The 19691-nt window shown below is 43.2% G+C and overlaps 1 protein-coding gene across 1 annotated transcript in view; it reads right to left on the reverse strand.

The window, feature by feature from the left end:
- The window catches only part of plekhg2 (pleckstrin homology domain containing, family G (with RhoGef domain) member 2), a 141412-nt gene that overhangs the window by 44228 nt on the left and 77493 nt on the right, over nucleotides 1-19691 (reverse strand). The window contains exons 5-6 of the mRNA XM_078167384.1: nucleotides 16079-16145; nucleotides 12983-13029 (exon numbers count right to left, since the gene is read on the reverse strand). Coding sequence (XP_078023510.1) covers nucleotides 12983-13029; nucleotides 16079-16145 — 114 coding nt within the window. The remainder of the gene's footprint in view (nucleotides 1-12982; nucleotides 13030-16078; nucleotides 16146-19691) is intronic.

Consider the following 19691-nt stretch of genomic DNA (forward strand, 5'->3'; position numbering starts at 1 on the left):
GTACACCTACTCTGCAAAATATTAATACTGATGCTACAATATCTCATGGTACGATAACTGTAGTTAGCTTATGTTCCGCCCTCAAAGATTGTAGTTATAGTTAATGTTACTCTAGTCTCCGGCATGCATTTAAAACCTCCACACCTCAGTTTGCTCCTCGCTTCATTCCTGCAACGATACTGAATGTTGACACTGGACAGAAGTCATGAAATGTAGAATCATCCAACAGGAGTGTAATTTATGGACGACTAAAACACTTGGGTTAAGGAAAGATGGTGGGTGTTTGATGTCGGTGTTTGTGCTTCAACTCAGCACTGAACATAGTTTAGAGTTGCAGAATCGTGCACACACAGAGCAGCACAACTGTCGTTGCTAGTGTCAGACCAATGCAGTTGGCATTTTCACAGCCAGCACCCACGCTGTGTAAGTACTTGCACCCATCTGTGCCACAATGGGCGTGTAGCTCTTAAAATGAGGTGTGGTAAAGGGCATTGTTGGCGTATTTCTATTCTGAGGCAGCAGAAAGCGTTTGACCTTAAGTGCTATATCGTAGGCAACTGGACTTGCTTGAGTGTCTTGAAGACATTTCACCTCTCATTCAAGAGGCTTCTCCAGTTCTGAGAACTGAAAACACCGATAACATACTTGGAGTTAATTATGCGACTTAATACAACCCCTTCATGCCTTGTGCCTTTTTGTGCCCAGATTATACATCGTTTAACAGTGAAGAATGGAGCTGGGCACGTCCTAAATGCACTTGCACCATGCACTGTAAACCAAGAGCTATTGATCATTTAAATAGGGCTCAGGGAGACAAAGTATTGAGCTGTGTCCTCCCATTGTCCACCAACTCCCTCTTCATTTGAGTTACATGTAGACAGTGCTTCCTGGACCAGCAAACAAAATGTATGGGACAAAACGAATTAATATTTGACAGTGGTTTTGTGATTTGTAGAAGATGGGGTCAAGCTCAGGGATGTTTCCATATGTTCATCCAAAACTTGGATCCAGAATAAGATCGGATGTATACACCTCTACTCTTTATATCCATCCATTCGTTTTCTGTAATGGCTTCTCCTGTTAGGGGTCGCTTTGGGGCTGGAGCCTATCCCAGCTGACACTGGGTGAGAGGCAGGGTTCAGCCTGGACAGGTCACCAGACTATCACAGGGCTGACACATAGAGACAGACAACCATTCACACTCACATTCACACCTACGGACAATTTAGAGTCACCAGTTAACCTGCATGTCTTTGGACTGTGGGAGGAAGCTGGAGCACCTGGAGGAAACCCACGCTGACACAGGGAGAACATGTAAACTCCACACAGAAGGGCGCCCCCACCCCAGGGTACGAACCAGGAACTCTCTTGCTGTGAGGCGACAATACTAACCACTGCTCCACTGGCTCTTTATGGGATGACTAAAAAGGAATTTGATGGCTCAGAGCTTTTGTACGGCGCCACATCAGGGTGGATTTTTTATCAAACTCTCTGTTAATATTCCTGCTCTTCAGAGAATAAAGTCTTTCATGAACTTTCGGATGCCCTGTAAGGTCTTATATGTCCGAACAATAATAATAATTCAGTTCAATAATTATTTCTCTGAAAGCTCCAATGTGAGCTCTGGTGTGCCCCAAGGTTCTGTCCTTGGCCCTCTTCTGTTTTGTATTTATTTGCTCCCTCTAGGAAGGATCATCTCAGAATGTGGCATCAAATATCAATGCTATGCGGATGACGTCCAGCTGTACATGCCACTACAGCCTGATAACCCCTCTCAGACCCGTAATCTAGATGAGTCAGAACCTTCTCATGTTAAATGCTGCCAAGACTGACCTAGTGGTGATCAAGCCCTCTAATTAGAAGCAGTTGTCTCTAAAGTTTTGTTGTAATGTTGATGGATGTATGATCACGGAGAGTTTGTGCATAAGAAACTTTGGAGTCACCTTTGACCAAACTTTATCTTTACAGCTTCATATCAGGGAGATCACCAAATCAACCTTTTTCCATCTCTGTGACATTGCTAAAATCCGCCCTGTTTAGTTTCGTCGCAATGCTGAAATCGTCCTCCATGCTCTTGTGTCTTCTAGATTAGACTATTGTAATGTTCTTTTCTCCGGCCTCCCTGCATCTGCTACTCGTAGTTTTCAACTTGTGCAGAACGCTGCCACTAGAATTTTGACCAGAACCAGTAAATACAGTCATATAACTCGTGTCTTAGCATCTCTGCACTGGTTGCCTGTCCAGGCCAGAGCTGATTTTAAGATGCTTCTTTTAACTTATAAGGCATTACATGGTCTGTCCCCATCCTACCTATCCGAATTACTCACACCCTATATTCCGCCTCGTCCTCTGCGCTCTCTGAACTCTCACCTTCTGGTTATTCCCTCAGTAAATAAAAAATCAATTGGTTGCAGGGCCTTCTCCTACTGTGCACCTTACTTATGGAATTGCCTCCCGCTACATATTAAAGAATCTACTTCCACTGCAATTTTTAAAACACTTCTTAAAACACACCTTTTTACCCAATGTTTTGGAGAAATTTGAGTTTTCTAATTGTTATATCCTTGTCTGTTTTTCCTTTGTCTTTTTGTGTTTGTTTTTGCTTATTTGGCTGTCTACTCTTTCCCTTCATCGTTTTTATTGTAATTGATTCTGTAAAGTGTATTGAGACCATGTTTCTACCATGGTGATTTTACACTCTAAATAAACTGAAACTGAAACTGAACTGAACATCAGACCAAAATATCCACATTCTAAACAACATTTATGTAATCTTAACTAAATTAATGTTCTTATTTCATTCCTGCTCCCAAGACTATAAACCCTTTAGATTTCAAATCTAAACCTAACATTAAAATTGTACATTTTAGTAACACAAAAAAAGCTTGAAGATTCATCTGTATATTGTTTGTTCTGCCACTGTGGTCTCCTGGGCATGTTCGCAGGACTTTGGTTGCACTGAAGTACAAAAGTTTTCAGAAGATCATCACAAGACGTGCAAAACAAAACATTGTGAGACAACAAATGTGAGAACCACAACCAAGTCCCCCACAGTGGTGAGGTGAAGCTGAAATCTGTGATCTCAGACAAAACCAGACTAAAGGAAACCGACCTCAGCCTCAGATAAACACTGACCTCTGCATGAAGAATCTAAAGCACATGGCAGATATGAAAAACGTACACCAGAGACATTCCTAGAAACTGTGCTTGGACAGATTCCCATCAAATCACCAGCAGAAAACGAGACTTCCTGCATATGAAGCTCACCTCAGTGGTGTCAGCAGCATGTGAAAGACACACATAGGTGAACTTGCTCATTTGTTATCTGTTCACCTCGGGTTGTACTCCTTCTCTAAACATACAGAGAAATCAGCGCCGGTCGTTGTTACAAATTGAAGCAGGTTTGCCTCCATATTCTCACAGACTGTAGATAATTACAGCTGTTCCCAAGAGCCTGAATTCATCTCCACCAATCAGAGGTAACACAAAACCAGCCTGCAGTCTGCACAGCCACTCAAAATACTATTAACCTCCTCAACTCTCTGCATTCCCCTTCAGTCTACCTTTAAGTTTTGTTTGCATTTGCAGAAAGTAGTTTCCAGGCATCTAAATGACTTTTCCACTGTATGAGAATCATCTGTTTCCTTCAGACTCTTCACTGAAGCTACACAATGACCACACTGAAATACCAACGCTGTGCCTCGTGGTAAACCCTTGGAATTCTGCACAAGAAATTGGTCTGCCAGTGCCTTCATTGGTATTTATGCTTATTGTGATGTCACTTCTTGGAGTATCTTCCAAAGCTTCATATCCACAGAATCTATACAAGCTAAGCTAAAAGGTTAAGAGTCAGCAGCCACCACTTTCACCAGCGTCTGGACTCCATGGGGGGGTTTATCCTACTGCTGCTCAGATGTCCCTTGATCACAAAATATCTCCCTCTGGTGTCCAAGTGTCAAAGACTTCTGTTAAATCTCCACACTCATGTTCCGTATTAAATATGATCTTTACTTCATTCTTCTGTCTCTAATGATTGAACTGGCATGGTGACTGCGAAGGACAGAAGCCTCCCTCTCTTCTCTTTTATGGTTTTTATTTCAGATCTATTTTAACAGGATCATGCAAACACTGATGCCCTGCGGCCCTCCGTGGTATGTCAGATTTGAAAGGGTTAATAACTCTGTAACTTAAATAACTTTCCGTAAATTGATTCACAGCAACCTGAGCAGCTGGAAACACCTCAGGCACCATCATTCTGGCTCTGGCACAAGAAGATTCTCAGTCCAACCTACACAGCTCCGATCAGCTTGTTCAGCAGTCAGCGAACGCAACACCAGAAACACCAAACCTCTCTGAAAAGCTGGACAAACTGGAGATGTGGGCGATGATTCAGAGGTCTAGCAGCAGACTAACACGTAGCCTCAGTTTGGATTGGCCCTCCATAAACACAGCTACAAAGGCTTGAGATGAAACCACAAAATAAGACAGACAAGGAGGCTGTCGAGGACATTCTTCTGTTGTGAACAGCAGATCACGTCCAGTTTAATGTTCCATCATGATCTCTGCTGCTCATCAACTCTGCTGAGCTGTTTGCCAAAGAGCAGCAGTGAAACATCTGTTTGGAGGAAGAGTAGGAGAGCTAAACTGAAGCCACTTCACAGAGCCAAGCTCAACACTGGCATGCTGCCGCATATCACAGGAACATGTAAACCACAAAATATCTCCATTTTATCAGGTAATTTGTGTCTGCTATTAAATCTAAACTGATTCTTCTTAGTAGAAGTAAATATTTATCAGTGCAGTAGAATTATTTCAACATGTTTCCTGTAGAAATTTTGCAGCAAATGCTCTGTGAAACAGACAGCTCCAGTGGCCTCTGTGACAGTGCTGCTAAATGTGTGCTAAATTTGAGCAACATGTAGGCTCTTATGTCTATTTTGTAAGTGTTGGTGGAGGTTAGTGTGGTTGGCTTGGGTGGTCACTCATCAGGATGAGGACATCAACTCACCAGTCTGTAAGCTCTCCACCTGCTGCTAGCTAGCTGCTAGCTAGCCAGGTCATGGTTTTTGAATGTAAACATCAGTAAACATTAAGGAAAATATGGAGAAGAGATGGACACCAGCTGCATCCTGTTAGCCATTGTACAGGCGTATGAAAATATACTGGATGTCCTCTGTCATCAGTTTCCAGCAGGATATCAGGAACTGTAAAATCCTGTGGTTCACCAAAACTTGCCTAAATCCTGGACACCGCCATTACTACTATACGCTGATCTGACAGATAGAAGGAGCAACACATCCTCACTCCGACCTCGTCACATGTCCACGTTTGGTCATGGACTTTCCACGTCCACATATGACGTCCAAGGTACCCTGGGTGTGTTGGTTGTTGACGTTCTGGGACGCCGTGTCAACTTCAGCCTGTTACATGCATTGTCTGTTTTCAAAATACACTTCTGTTTTCACAGGAAATGTACAGTTTGCATACAGTCTCTTTCAAAATAAAAGCACTATGACGGTGCAACACCTCAAATTGACGTTTTGTTCTTTCAACAACAAAAGCACATGGTTACGTTTTGCAAACACACTCAGGTGGTTGGGTTTATGCAACAAAAGCACGTGGTTGGGTTTAGGAAAGAAGAACAGGGTTTGGCTTTACAGTCTTACAGGAAGTGAACACCGGCCTCTCGGGTGAAAGTCGGTGGTTGTTGGACCCATCCACCACCTCTCCCGCCCATCCTACTCAGACTTCCACTGCCTTAACTATGGCTGTTGTCCTGCCCTATGTCCCCCTGACACCGCTGGGTGCCATTAAACAGTAACGGACGGCTCTTTTAGTTGGTGTCTGACAAAAGACACTGCTGACCACGCTCTGAATTTTGATGAATTTGGAGTGGAAGGAATGGAGACGTGTGCTTTATGGTGAATGAGGACTGGTGTGACTGTGGGAATATGAGGTGCTGTCCTGTTCCTGCTGTGTATCAATGCTGCACATCGCTCAGAGGCGGCTGCAGTGTGGTGCTACCCGTGTTCAGGAGATGCAACCATGCAGTTGTCTTGTTAAGGTCAGGATGTGCGGACAGCCAGAAACCATGAACTATTATAAAGTAGCAGCCAATGATGTAAGAAGACATATAAAATGACTAAATCACAGTGCACACTCTGAAAGAGCTGATGGGATCACAATTTACTGGAGTTGTACATTGTATAATTCCATGTGACAAATAAATGATTGATTCATTGATTAATATGTTGTAATAGAATTGTGAAAAATGAAAAAGTGCATTTGAATGAGACACAGGAAACAGAAACAGATCGGGGATCAGACAGGTGCTACAAAAGCTCAGGATGTTCTCTGTCTGATCGTATGAGTCCAGGAGAAATAGATGCACTGACACCTTTTTAAAGGGATAGTGTGCGCTTGCCAGTATGGAGATATTTTGTGGTTTCAATTATGTGTTTTTGGACGTTTGAATCTGGGGCGCCGTCAGCCTCCATTAGGTGGAGTTGTGTTGCTACCTCCTCTCCCCTTGGATCTCTGCAAGTGATGTGAGGACTCTAAAACTTCACCTGAGCCTCCCTCGGCATATGGGTGAGTAGATAATGGCTGAATTTTCATTTTTGGGTGCACTATCCCTTTAACATCTGGTTAGAATGAGTCTCAGACTTCCACTAGAAATCAAATGCTTCACGGATGAATTTAAACTTAAGTTTTTTGATATCAGATAGTGATCCAGTCACTGTGAAGTAACACGAAGGGGCTGCAAACTTTTGACCGTCAGTACAACAGGAAGTGATCAAAGGCAATCGTTTTCAACACAAAAATATTTTGGCTTTATTTATGTGAATAAATAAATTTCAACTCTTTTTCCAGGACGGAAAAATGTAATTATGGTTTATTGTTGTGATGGTTGTGATGATTATAATGTCTCTCTCCAAATGGTTTCATTTCAGGCAGCTTTGCTACTCACGATCACAAACATACTTTCACTGATCATCAGAAACCAGCTTCATAGTTTTGGTCACAACAACTATTCTAATCTTTCCTCCATGCTGTTTTGGTGGTTCTGCCCAGTTCTGTCAAGCAAAGAGCTCTGCTGTTTACTCCCAGCAAACACAGCACGAGCTGTGAATGCAGCACAAGGGACTGTGCCCCCAAAAGCAAGTATTTTAAGACAAAACATGATCCTTTCTGAACAAGTGGTTTAACAACTGAACAACTGAAATGTAAAGTTTCAATGTATCAGCTACATAATACTGTCCAAATGTAACGTATCCATGGTTTGCAGCCAGGAAAGTGTCACGAAAAGCGGCTGTTTTTTTTTTTTTTTTTACCAAAAGATCATAGCGTTTCTAGCCAGGAAAGTGTTGTGACAAGTGGTGGTTTGTACTGAAACATCTAGCCACAATTAGTCTCGCTCACCAGACCTTTGTCAAGAAAAGAAAGGTCTGGCTGGGCCGACTCTCACTTTAAGATTGGAGAAAAAAACGCCCCGGCTGTTTGTATTTCTTTCAACCAATCACAATCGTTCTGGGTGGTGCCACAGCAATGGTGTGCTTACAAAAATATTGCCGGGGGGGAAACAGGTTTTGGTGTAACACGCCCACAAAAATATCGCCTACAGGACGCAAACCATGGCAGAAAAATGGCTACATCCCCGCAAGATCGAACACTGCAAAAGTTAGTAAAGGACGTGTTGAAATACATGTTGAAATCCGCCCAATGAGAGGCTGATCTATGCAGCGAACTTCTGCCCACTCAGACTAAGCCACAATAGACACTTCCACAGTGTTTCCAGCTAGAATAGTGGTTGTTATTTACCAACACATCACTGTGTTTCCAGCCGGGATAGCGCCAGAAAAGGAATTGTTTTTGACCAAGACATTGCTGAGTTTCTACATCACCAATGCACTGATGGGAGTAAAGAAGAAGGAGGTTTGTAGGATATCTATATAAACCCTTTTATGAGGATACATTGAACTGCTGCACAACATTTCCCTTTGGGATAATAACTTCTGTATTATCTTAAACTTTTCCATATAGGCTCTGATCTAAACTCAGCAACCTGCGCTCTAAGCTCCACTTTCACTTTGATGTGTGTTGAGTTTGACCATCACTGGAACATTTCCCTGTTCTGTTAAAATCTGGCTTTAAGGACGTCCCCCCGCCCGGCCTCCAAAGCCCCCCTGGCTCTACAGCTCATCAATTTACAGCATTACAAACAAGCGCACGGATCCAAGTGGAGTTTAGCAGCATAAATTAGCTCAGCATCTGTCTCAGTCCTCCCCCTGGATCTACCTACTGAGATTACATCCACGTCTGTTAATGTCGTTTTAATAGCAGCCCATTTCATGATCCATTGCACTGATACAAAGTGTTATGATATTTGTGAGAGAAAAAGATCTCCTCAAAGCCCTTTAATTCTGCTGTTGGCAATTTCAGATGGCAGAGAAGCTGCATTCCTGACGCCATTTTTTTTATTTCTCTTTTTACGCAGAATAACTAACCAAACAAAGACTCTCATCTCATGTTCCCAGCGGGACGACACTCGAGTTCACAAACCTGCAATCCTGCAGATTCCCCTCCAAATCTGACCCAGCGGATCGCAGTGGAAAAATGTAGAGCAGAAAGGCTGACAGAGACCGACTGTCTTCTCTTCTGCTGATCACATTACTGTCTCTGGGAATTTGCCTTTTAACAGCACACATGTATATCTGTTCTTATTTGGTGACACAGCCCAGAAGAAAGAGCTGGCATTATATGTTCCTGCAAACTAAGAGCATGTTGCATTTGTAATTTCATACCCAACATATCGATGTTTTTAAAATGATGTAGTTTATATCATCAGGAGGAGTAGGTACGTATGACCCCTCGGTGAGACACCTGCCAAGCTGCAGACCACTGTTTGAAACTAACAACAAAACTGTTTGTGTTTTACCGAGACGCTGTTGCATTTCCTGAAGGGATAGTTCCACAAACAGCAGTTGTTTTTTCCAAGACATCGCTGCATTTCCAGCCACAGTCCCATGTAAAGTGTTTATTTTGACCAAAACATGGCAGTGTCTAGAGTCATCAAAAGTGGTTGATTTTACCAGACATGGCTGTGTTTCCAGCCCTGACAGTTATAAATAAATAGCGGTTGATTTTTACCAAGGCAATGCTGCATTTCCAGCCGTGATAGTGCCAAGAAAGTTTACCGTAACATTGCTTTGTTTCCAGCCAAGGAAGTCCCACATAAAGTGGTTGTTTTTACCGGGACATTGCTGTATTTCCAGCCGCAATAATCCTATAAAAAGCTACTTTTTTATTGAGACATCACTACACATCCAGCCAGATTAGTGCCACGAATATCAGCTGCTTTTACTGAGACATCGCTGCATTTCCAGCCACAACAGTGCTGTGAAACGCAATTGATTTTACCTAAACATTGCTCTGTTTCCATTTGGGATAGTTCCACAAAATCTGTTGTTTTTCCCACGACATCACTGGGTTTCCTGCCATGAAAGAGGTTGATTTTACGAAAACACTGCTATGTTTCCAACCAGGATAATGCCACAAATCGCAGTTGCTTTTACCAAGACATCACTGCATTTCAAGCCAGGATTGTGCCACGAAAAGTGGTCTTCTTTACAGAGACATCTTTTTGTTTCTAGCCATGATAGTTCCATGAAAAGTGGTTGCTTTTACAGAAGCATCACTGCGTTTGCAGCTGTGATAATGCCACGAAAAGTGGTTTTTAACCGAGACATCACTGCATTTCCAGCAAGGAAGTGAGGAAAAGACATCACTGCGGTACATAGCATCACAGTCCCAATAGCGCAATGAAAGGCAACTTATTTTACCAAAACATTGCTGTGTTTCCAGTTGGGATAGTTCCACAAGAAACAGTTGTTGTTACCAAGACATCACTGCATTTCCAGCCAAGATATTTCCACAAAAAGTGGTTGTTTTTAACAGAGACATTACTGAATTTCCATCCACAATAGTCTGATAAAAAGCAGTTGTTTTCACCAAGACATCACTGTGGTTCCTAGTGGGGTGGTGGCATGAATAGTGGTTATGTTTTACTGAGGCACTGCTGCATTTACTTTACTTATTTGGGTATTTTCACTCGAATCCTGATCTTTTTCTAACCGTAACCACAGCATTGTTGAAATGTAAAGTTTAAATGTATTTAAATGCCAACATTTATTGAGGTGACTGAGTTGGATGATGAGGTGACTAGTGAGCTAATGATGAACTGTGTGTGAGGATCTCTGCACAGTTTGTGGGCTTCATATGTAGAGCCATGCATCTCTGGTGCGACCCAGGAACTCTGTGACATACGTCCTGAAATGTGACCAACATGCAACAGCAGAAAAAGTCGGCATCTGGAAGTGTGAGGCCTGAAAGGATCCAGCTGAAGAAGCAGCGATGCAGCACTGAGAGCTGTGGAGCTTTTTTTTTTTTTTTTTGGTTTGGTGGTCTGAAAGCATTTGACCTACTTATTTTTATTGGAGTTTAATGGAGCTTTGAGGAGGCGACAGGCAGAGAGCAGCGAGTGGATCGAGGTGAAGGAGGGGTCGACTGACACAGTGGAAGGGATTTAAACACACACACGGGCATGGATGTATGTCGATGAAGGCTTTATGGTGTGTACATGCACTGATTTAAGTGTATTAACATGCGGACAGATGTAGAGAGACAGAGGGAGCTGGGCAGTGATCCAGTCAGGTCTAACATCTGTCTGTCACACTGACATGCAGTGTGAGATCAGCAGTGATTCTTTAGAGAATAAAACATGCACAGAGACAGAGAGACAACTGGTGGACATGTGTACTGAAAAAACAGCACGGTAAAGAGCAGCATTTTGGAAACTCTAACACTTTTTAAGAGTGCTTTGATGATGATGATGTTGCTGTTGTCAGTGAAAAGCAGGACTCCTTGATCCCTAAGTGTGTGCTCACCAACACATGTTTTTGTCTCGCTGACAAAAGCTTCTCTTGCAGTTTTCAGCAGCTCTTTCTCTGCAGGAAATGACGTATGAAAAAGCTTTTTAAAATCTTTCTCACTGCAGTTGGTTCTCTTCTGAAGAGGGGGCTGCAGCCCATCAGTCACTGAGGACCATTTGCTTTTAGTGTATGGTGTTGAGCAGCAGCTTCCTGTGAGCTAATCCTCTGCAATCTGCTCCCCATCTCTTTAAAACAACCCAAAAGTTTGTTACGACTCACCACCACAGGGTTGTAGGGTACACTGGAGTGTTAAAATGTGTTTGTCTTGTTGTGTTATTGGGAGCCAGAATAGAAGGAGTCATGGCTCAAAACCAGCCGCCACTGCCCGTCAACAAAAACAAAGACAACTATGGTTAAATGTGATAAGACCAAAGGACTGGACGGAGGCCATCATGAAAAATGCTCACATGTGCAGCGCACACTTCATATCAGGTTAGGGAAAAAGTATTTCCTGTTGTAGGGATGAATAAGGTTATGTGTATTAAGGGTTATCATGTCCACCTCATCAGAAACTGGGGAGGGATTAAGAGGAAGATTGGATTTCTCTGCAACGCTAACTTTTTAGCACATTAGCTAACGTTAGCTTCCATAGCAAAACAAACAAGTGTGGTCCTCCTTTGTAAGATTGGCTTCCTGTGACATCATCCGGAGCGTTATATTTCTACATGAATGAACCAACGGTTAAGTTAATCACACATTCACTCCGTGTGTGGAGAACTGTTTTGCCTCTAGCTAAGCCCCGCCCACTGAAAAACATCATACTGTTTACTAACAGTCAACGCGATAATGTCGCAGCCGTGCAATATGCAGTCACAGAACTTTACAGGTGTGTAGATGAGATGAAAATGACGGTTGAGTTTGAAGATGGGTCACTTACTGCATGAGCTGTGTGCAACCTGCTGCACTGGTTTTGACTTTGTCGTTTCTACATTTGCAGCATTTGCTGTTAATGCATTTCTTTTGGGTTTCTGCAGCATGTTTCTGTTGTTGTATTTGTTCTGCATTTCCATATGTGTTTTTGAATTGGCATCACATCTGAAGCTGCAGCATGTTTCTCCTGATGGAAACATTTTGGGCCGTTGTAGCACATTTGGCCTTGGTGGCCACCGTATTTATGCTGTTTGAGAACAATGTGAATGTGTGGAAACATTTTAAAAACTGATGTGAATGTTTTTCATTTGGTGTCGAACAAGAATCAAAAAATCATCCAGAGTCAAAATCCACAGCTTCATGTCAGAATCAAAATGTAATGCAGTAACACACACACACATACACACACACACACTGAAGCCAAACATCTGTCCAACAGTTTGAGGAGGCTCTATGTGTGTGTGTGTGTGTGTGTGTGTGTGTGTGTGTGTCTTCTGCTCCATAAAGCAGAGCTCTCAGCACCTCCACTCTCCTCGCTCTCCTTCTACTTTACTTCATTTTATGTTTCCACTAAAACAAAGTTTCTCTCAACATAAAACGGACGTTTCACACGTCTTCACACGTCTTCACTCACTGTCGGACCAAAACTCGCCTGTTTATCAGGAGCAGACAAAAGAAAAATGTACATTTTTCAAACTGACGTGTGTGTGTGTTGAAGCTTCACAGCAGGATGTTTCAGCATTAAAACTCACGCAGGATAAAGTCCTGCTGGCGTCTCCGTACAGGCCGCAGAACGAACACACTGATGCTTTAATTTTCTTAGAGCTAGAGGAAAGGTTGTGGAGGCGTTACGATCTAAAGGGTTCATCTTCTGGGGAGCAGGAATATTCAGATTTAATGACATGACAAGAACATGAAAGAACGTGTTGGATGTCCAAGTCTGTATCAGATAAAGCTGTGAGGTGACATGAGCACAGCGCATATAATGAATGTTGGGTTGGCGTTCACTTTCACTTTCGTTGGCAACACTGTTTAAAAATGGTAACAGACACTTCCTGCATAATCTACCTTTAACCCGAAAACAAATTCAGTTCAGATGAACTGAATCTAACTCCACTTACTTGGGGTAGTTCATGCAGTAGAGTGTGTAGATGTCGAAGGCTTCACTCTGAAAAAAGATGGGAGAACAAACGTTAGAGAGGATGAACGGACAGACCATCATCTTCATTCATCATCCTTCACTTCATGAGTTAGATAAAGAGTCTCTAACAGTCTGCATGAACAAATTCATCCAACTGTCTAAGTATCTTTTTGTCCACTGTCTTTATCGTAAATGGATTGTGGGTCGTTTGGCTCGGGATATTTCTCGACCTCAACAACGAGTCTCTCCTCATCTTATGTCTCCGCATCAGCTACACAGGTCTCTTTATACATCCATGGTGAGGAGAGGAGTCAAGCTGCTGTAGGAGCAGAGAGGAAGGAGCTGCTACAGGGGCTGCTGTGTACAAGCAGAGAGCGAGTGGGGGGAAAATGCATTTAATTCAGTGGTCAGCATGGCTGGAAATAGGACAGTGGCATCAAGTGCCATGAGGCGGCGTGTCCAAGAGCGCAAATGCATGTCTATCCAGTGTGGGGGTTGTACACTGAAAATAATAGGGGTGTATTTTTTGATGCCTGGCGTTCACCAGCCGGTGTGTTATGGCCTTAGGCTGGAAGACAAAGCTCTCCGTTTACTGGTATGTCCACAATCCAACTCTCACCTATGGTCATGAGCTTTGAGTAGTGATTGAAAGAATGAGGCAGCAGATGAAAGCGGTCGAAATGAGTTTCCTCTGTAAGGTGTCTGGGCTCAGCCTTAGAGATAGGGCGAGGAGCACAGACTCGGAGTAGAGCCGCTGCTCCTTCGTGTTGAAAGGGGCCGGTTGAGGTGGATCAACATCTGATCAGGATCCTCCTGGGCGCCTCCTGTTAGAGGTTTTCAGGACGTCCAACTGGTAGGAGGCCCCGGGGCAGACCCAGAACACACCAGAGAAATTGCTTATCTCGTCTGGTCTAGGAACGTCTCGGGATCCTCCAGGAGGAGCTGGAAAGTGTCGCTGGGTAGAGGGATGTCTGGAGTACCTTGCTCACCATGGATGGTTGGATGGAGGCTTTATGATTGGTGATGAATTCTGGTCCCTAAAATATCTTACAGCCCTTCTTTCTCCTCCTCCTTTACAGTCCAGAGATCTCAAACTGTGTCAGATCTTTTTCTCATGTACAAAAACATAAAACCCCAAAGGTCAGCTGTGAGTCACATTTATGTCCCTCCTCTCTCCTTCCTCTTAACTATTAAAATACCAGAAAGACAGCTGATGTGAGTTAAACTCTCCATCTTTTCCCACATCTGAAAATATGTCCTCATCCATCTGACATACAAAACAGAGGAACATCAGATGTGACTTAAATTAACTCCATCACTTCCTAAGATTCCTCAAAATATGTTCCAGTTAATCTTCACATGAATCACAATCTCTCCCCTCGACTTACATGTGACGCCTGTAGCTGCTTTCTATGTGCAGTATCACCACAGATGAGTCTGAAACAACGTCAAGGTTTAATGGAAAGACTGGGGACATGTCTCTCTGACATCACTTTCTGTGCATCAGTGAGTCAGGAGGTCACAGAGAAAGACAGCACTGTGTTAAACACTGAACACACACACAGGTCTTAAAATAACTCTGGTCGTCTTTCTAACAGTTTAATCTAATGTCCACTGCTCTGACACAGACAGGAAGTTCACTTTAGTTCCAGTCTGAAAAAAACATCACATCTCCTGAAGCTCACATATACATTACTTACAAAAACATTTTAAAGCTTCAGATTCCTCTAAGTCCTCAAAAATCCAGCACACAGTCAGGTCAATTTAGAAAATACGCCACTGAAAAAAATTATTATCAGGACTCATCCCGTTACACTGAATTTGTGGAGAAAACTTCCAATCCAAAAACACTTTTCATGAATTTAAATAAACGGCGTCCGCGTTTAACAACAGTAAAATTAGATCAAAACATCTGTTAACACAACATCATCCTCACTGCGACCTCGTCCACGTTTGGTCATGGACTTTCCACGTCCACATATGACGTCCAAGGTACCCTGGGTGTGTTGGTTGTTGACATTCTGGGACGCCATGTCAACTTCAGCCTGTTACATGCATTGTCTGTTTTCAAAATACACTTCTGTTTTCACAGGAAATGTACAGTTTGCATATAGTCTCTTTCAAAATAAAAGCACAATGTCAGTACAACAACACAAATTGATGTTTTTTTTCCTTCAACAACAAACATACGTGGTTGGGTTTAGGGAAAAAAGACTTGGCTTAACATTCATATGGGAGGCAAACACCAACCTATCAGGTGGAAGTTAGATTATTGCCCAGCTGCATTTCCCCTTGTCACACAGAATAACAGCGACTGACTGCATATCATGCCAATGTGAAGCGACGGCTTTATTCATCAGTGTTTGATGCCGTAACTCACTGACCAAGCGGCAGTAATCGACAACTTTGAAGTGAGACCTGGTTGGTTTACAAACTCTTACACAACTCATGCAGTATAATCGTCACAGCCAAAAACATGCTTTGTGAAGTCACACTGACCTTTGACCTTCAACCACATAATTTCATAGTTTATTCTTCAGTCAAGTGGACTCGAATGCACAAAAGCAAAGTTTTCTTTACCAATTAAATGTAAGGTGGAGTGACTGACATACAAATGGTGGTTTTGTGGGTGAAGTCGTCCCCGGAAGTGTCATGGCGTCATTATCAGTATTCATAATCAATATGGCTAATCCTCAGTGTGTTTAACGTCAGTCTTCATGTTAGATTTCAATCTTTCTTTGACACAGTTTTGACTTGAGGTCACAGTCCTGAGGCCTGCAGTCAGCTGCTCAGGGAACATTTTCACACTGTGTGTCTCTGCGCTGTAACATGAGAGAACAATATCACTACTGTCCAACACACACACACACACACACACACACAGACAACATGTATTCATGGGGTGTTGGTTTGATCAGCAGCAGTAGTGTGTGTGATTCTATGTGTGCTGCAGTGAATGGAGGGTCCAGATCTACTGGTGGTTTACTGGGTGTGTGGGGTTCACTGTGTCATGTTTCCTGCCAACTAACAGCCTCACACACACACGCACACACACACACGGCTGTACTGTACTCACCCGTTCCACGAAGCACTCTGCGATGGCGGCAGCATGAGGACTCCTCTCTAAATCCTCCAGGAGATCACTGAGGAGACAGACAGACAAATTCAAGTCTTTGACCTGTCAGTGCTGGAAGCCACAGTACATGGCCAGAAGTCTGTAGACACCTGAGCATGTGACAGCTGAGCATATGAGTCTGACACCATTTCATGTCACATTTGCATGTTTCATATGTTTCATATCAACGTTTCTAAAGTGACGTAGTATGTGAGCTGACTTTGATGATGTGACAGGCGAGACACCTGCCGAGCCCCAGACCACTGTTTGAGACCAACAAACAACAAAACCCGTTGTGTTTTATTGAGTCATTGCTGTGTATCTAACAGCTTTTTAGTCACCAAATGCAGGTATTTTGTTGCACAACTTCGTTGGTTTTCCTGCAGTGACAGAGCCATGGAAAGCGGTTGTTGTTTACTGACACATCCCTGCCTTTTCTGCCCCTATAGTGGCACAAAACGCAAGTATTTTAAAGGGATAGTGCACCCAAAAATGAAAGTTCAGCCATTATCTACTCACCCATGTGCCGAGGGAGGCTCAGGTGAAGTTTTAGAGTCCTCACATCACTTGCAGAGATCCAAGGGGAGAGGAGGTAGCAACACAACTCCACCTAATGGAGGCTGACGGCGCCCCAGATTCAAACGTCCAAAAACACATAATTGAAACCACAAAATATCTCCATACTGCTCGTCCGTAGTGATCCAAGTGTCCCGAAGCCCCGACATAAAAAGTTGTTTGGAAAGACCTCATTTGAACTCTGTTTTTAGCCTCATTGTAGCACTCTAAAACTTCACCTAAACCTCCATCGGCATATGGGTGAGTAGATAATGGCTGAATTTTCATTTTTGGGTGCACTATCCCTTTAAGGGTATTGCCAAAGCATGCTCACTTCAACCTCGTCACATATCAACATTTGGTCATGGACTTTCCACATTGAGATATGACGTGCAAGTCGTAGGCTCTATCGTAGGCAACTGGACTTGCTTGAGTTGTTCTTTGTTGTTGTTCTTCTTCTTCTGTCCAGAACTAAAGAAGCCCCTGGGTAAAAGGTGAAAAGTCTTCAAGAAACTCAAGCAAGTCCAGTTGCCTACGATAAAGCAATTGATATTACCATGACCTAGATGACTGGAGAATCTTGACCAACATGACGTGCAAGGTACCCTGGGTTATTTCAACAACAAACGTATGTGGTTGGGTTTAGGAAAAAAGAACAAAGTTTGACTTAACAATCTTACAGGAAGTGAACACCGGCCTCCTGGGTGAAAGTCAGTAGTTGTTGGACCCTTTGACCATGCCTCCTGCCCGCCTTACTCTGACTTCCACCACCTTAAAGGGAAATTTCGGTTTATTTCAACCCGTCTCCTATCGTCCTAAATTTGTTTCAAGTGACTAGTGACATAAAAATAATAGTTAGCAATGTTAGCCGTTAGCCTAGATACAGCCCGGGTGCATAGTAGCATCAGACCTGTTAAAACGTAAGTGAACGAGCAACCTTCAAGTGCAAAGTTAGTCCACTAAACAAGCTTTTTTTCCACAAAGACCGCCTCATATCGTTAGGATAAATGTCAGAGAACATATAGAAAACGACATGTAAACGTGTTGTCTTACCTTACCGGTGTGCTGCCATGTTTGTTTACCATTTAGCTCTGCTTTCCAAAGCGCGGCCGAAACATTGCGAGAACAAGCAGCGATCTCATACCGTGCCTGAAATCTCGCGAGAACAAGCAGTTCAGCAGTAGCCTGAAAAGTTCATTCATTTATTTTATGAAAGATTTATAGAATAATGGCTGACTTTTTGCTTTGTGGAGGAGGAATTTGATTTTGCAGAGTTTGATGGCCGCCCTTATTTATTTGAGCCAGAATACACTGACGAAGAGCTTCGTGAAATTGAAGAACGGAGGAGGAGAGAGAGAGAGGTGCAACAGGTAGAGGACGAGAGAGGAGGAATGGCTGCTGCAAGGCTGCGTAGCTCTGGAGATTGGTGGTGTACCTGTGAATGCTGTGCCCCAGTGCCCACAGAAGAGGAATGCCTCTGTTGCAAGGAATGGGACCGGTTGCAGCCTTATTTTCAAGGTCTGGATGTGACCGAGGCCGAGACACCTCCACCTGGAGTAGTATCCAGCTGGGCTTTATCTAGAGCTCGCGAGATGTCGTTTTCTATATGTTCTCTGACATTTATCCTAACGATATGAGGCGGTCTTTGTGGAAAAAAAGCTTGTTTAGTGGACTAACTTTGCACTTGAAGGTTGCCCGTTCACTTACGTTTTAACAGGTCTGACGCTACTATGCGCCCCAGCTGTATCTAGGCTAACGGCTAACATGCTAACTATTATTTTTATGTCACTAGTCACTTGAAACAAATTTAGGACAATAGGAGACAGGTTGAAATAAACCGAAATTTCCCTTTAACTGTCATTGTTGTCCACCACATTTCCCCCTGGTGCTGCTGTTAAACAATAACAGCGACCAACTGTGCATCACACCGATGTGAAAGGACGGCTTTTTCGTTGGTGTATGACGCTGGAAGTCACTGAGTAAGCACAGGTTTTTGACAACTTCTGAGTGAGACCTGGTTTGTATTTCTCAACGAATGTCAGCTGGGTTTGAGCCGCCCAGTGACCCTGAACAAGACAAGTGGTTACAGATAATGAATAAATAAATGATCTCAATGAGTTCCACACAGTGAGGCATACACAGTTTAAATCTGCCATCTGTATCAACAGATATCCGGAGTTAAGGGCAACAAAAGTTGGACTGGTGCGTCCATAATTACAGTAAATACATCCTGTGCCTGCATCTTCTCAAGTTGGGTCTTGCAGGACCTGCAGGATCCCTGTTTGGACCACACTGACAACTACAGATAGAAAACAGCATAAACAGGTCATAATTCTCCCACAGAGCTTCATAAAACGCTGGTTCACAGCCAGATTGCTTTGCTGGGAGCACTGGAAAACATTTAACACTGTAACAAGTAACAATGCCATTGCAGTTGTTGTGCAGTTCAGTCAGAGTGAGAACAGTCTGAAGGGTTAGTGTGACACCAAACTGACTCCAGAACCTGCAGACTGTTACAGCTGGCAGACGTTCATCCTGAAAACTCTCCCTCCGTTCCCACAATTCATCCCCATCGTCATCCCTCCATCCTGCCAAGTCCCAAATTCTGCTGCAGCACACACACACACACACGCACACAGATAAAACCAATTTCCACAAATCATTTCTTTATCGCTCCATCTTAATTCACTTGTATCCATCCATCTCTCTGTTTCAGCCAGGACTTGTCACACACACACTCATGCACCGCACACACACATTATACACACTCACAAAAAGATATTTACATACTAGAAAACATCCAAATCACTTTTGTGCGTGACTGTGTGTTTGCATCAGTAACCTCAGAAAACTTTCAACAAGCTGACGTTCAGCATCCAAAGCGAAGCGAGAACCTTTGACCTGCTGGATGTTTCTGTCTGAACTCTAACCCGGATCACAGTCGGGATTCAAGCCCCGCCCTCTGACCTCTGAGCCCACTGCAGAGAGAGTTTTGCATGTTCACATGTTCATAATGTTC

The sequence above is a fragment of the Epinephelus lanceolatus genome, chromosome 4 (assembly GCF_041903045.1).
Source record: "Epinephelus lanceolatus isolate andai-2023 chromosome 4, ASM4190304v1, whole genome shotgun sequence".
NCBI lineage: Eukaryota > Metazoa > Chordata > Actinopteri > Perciformes > Serranidae > Epinephelus > Epinephelus lanceolatus.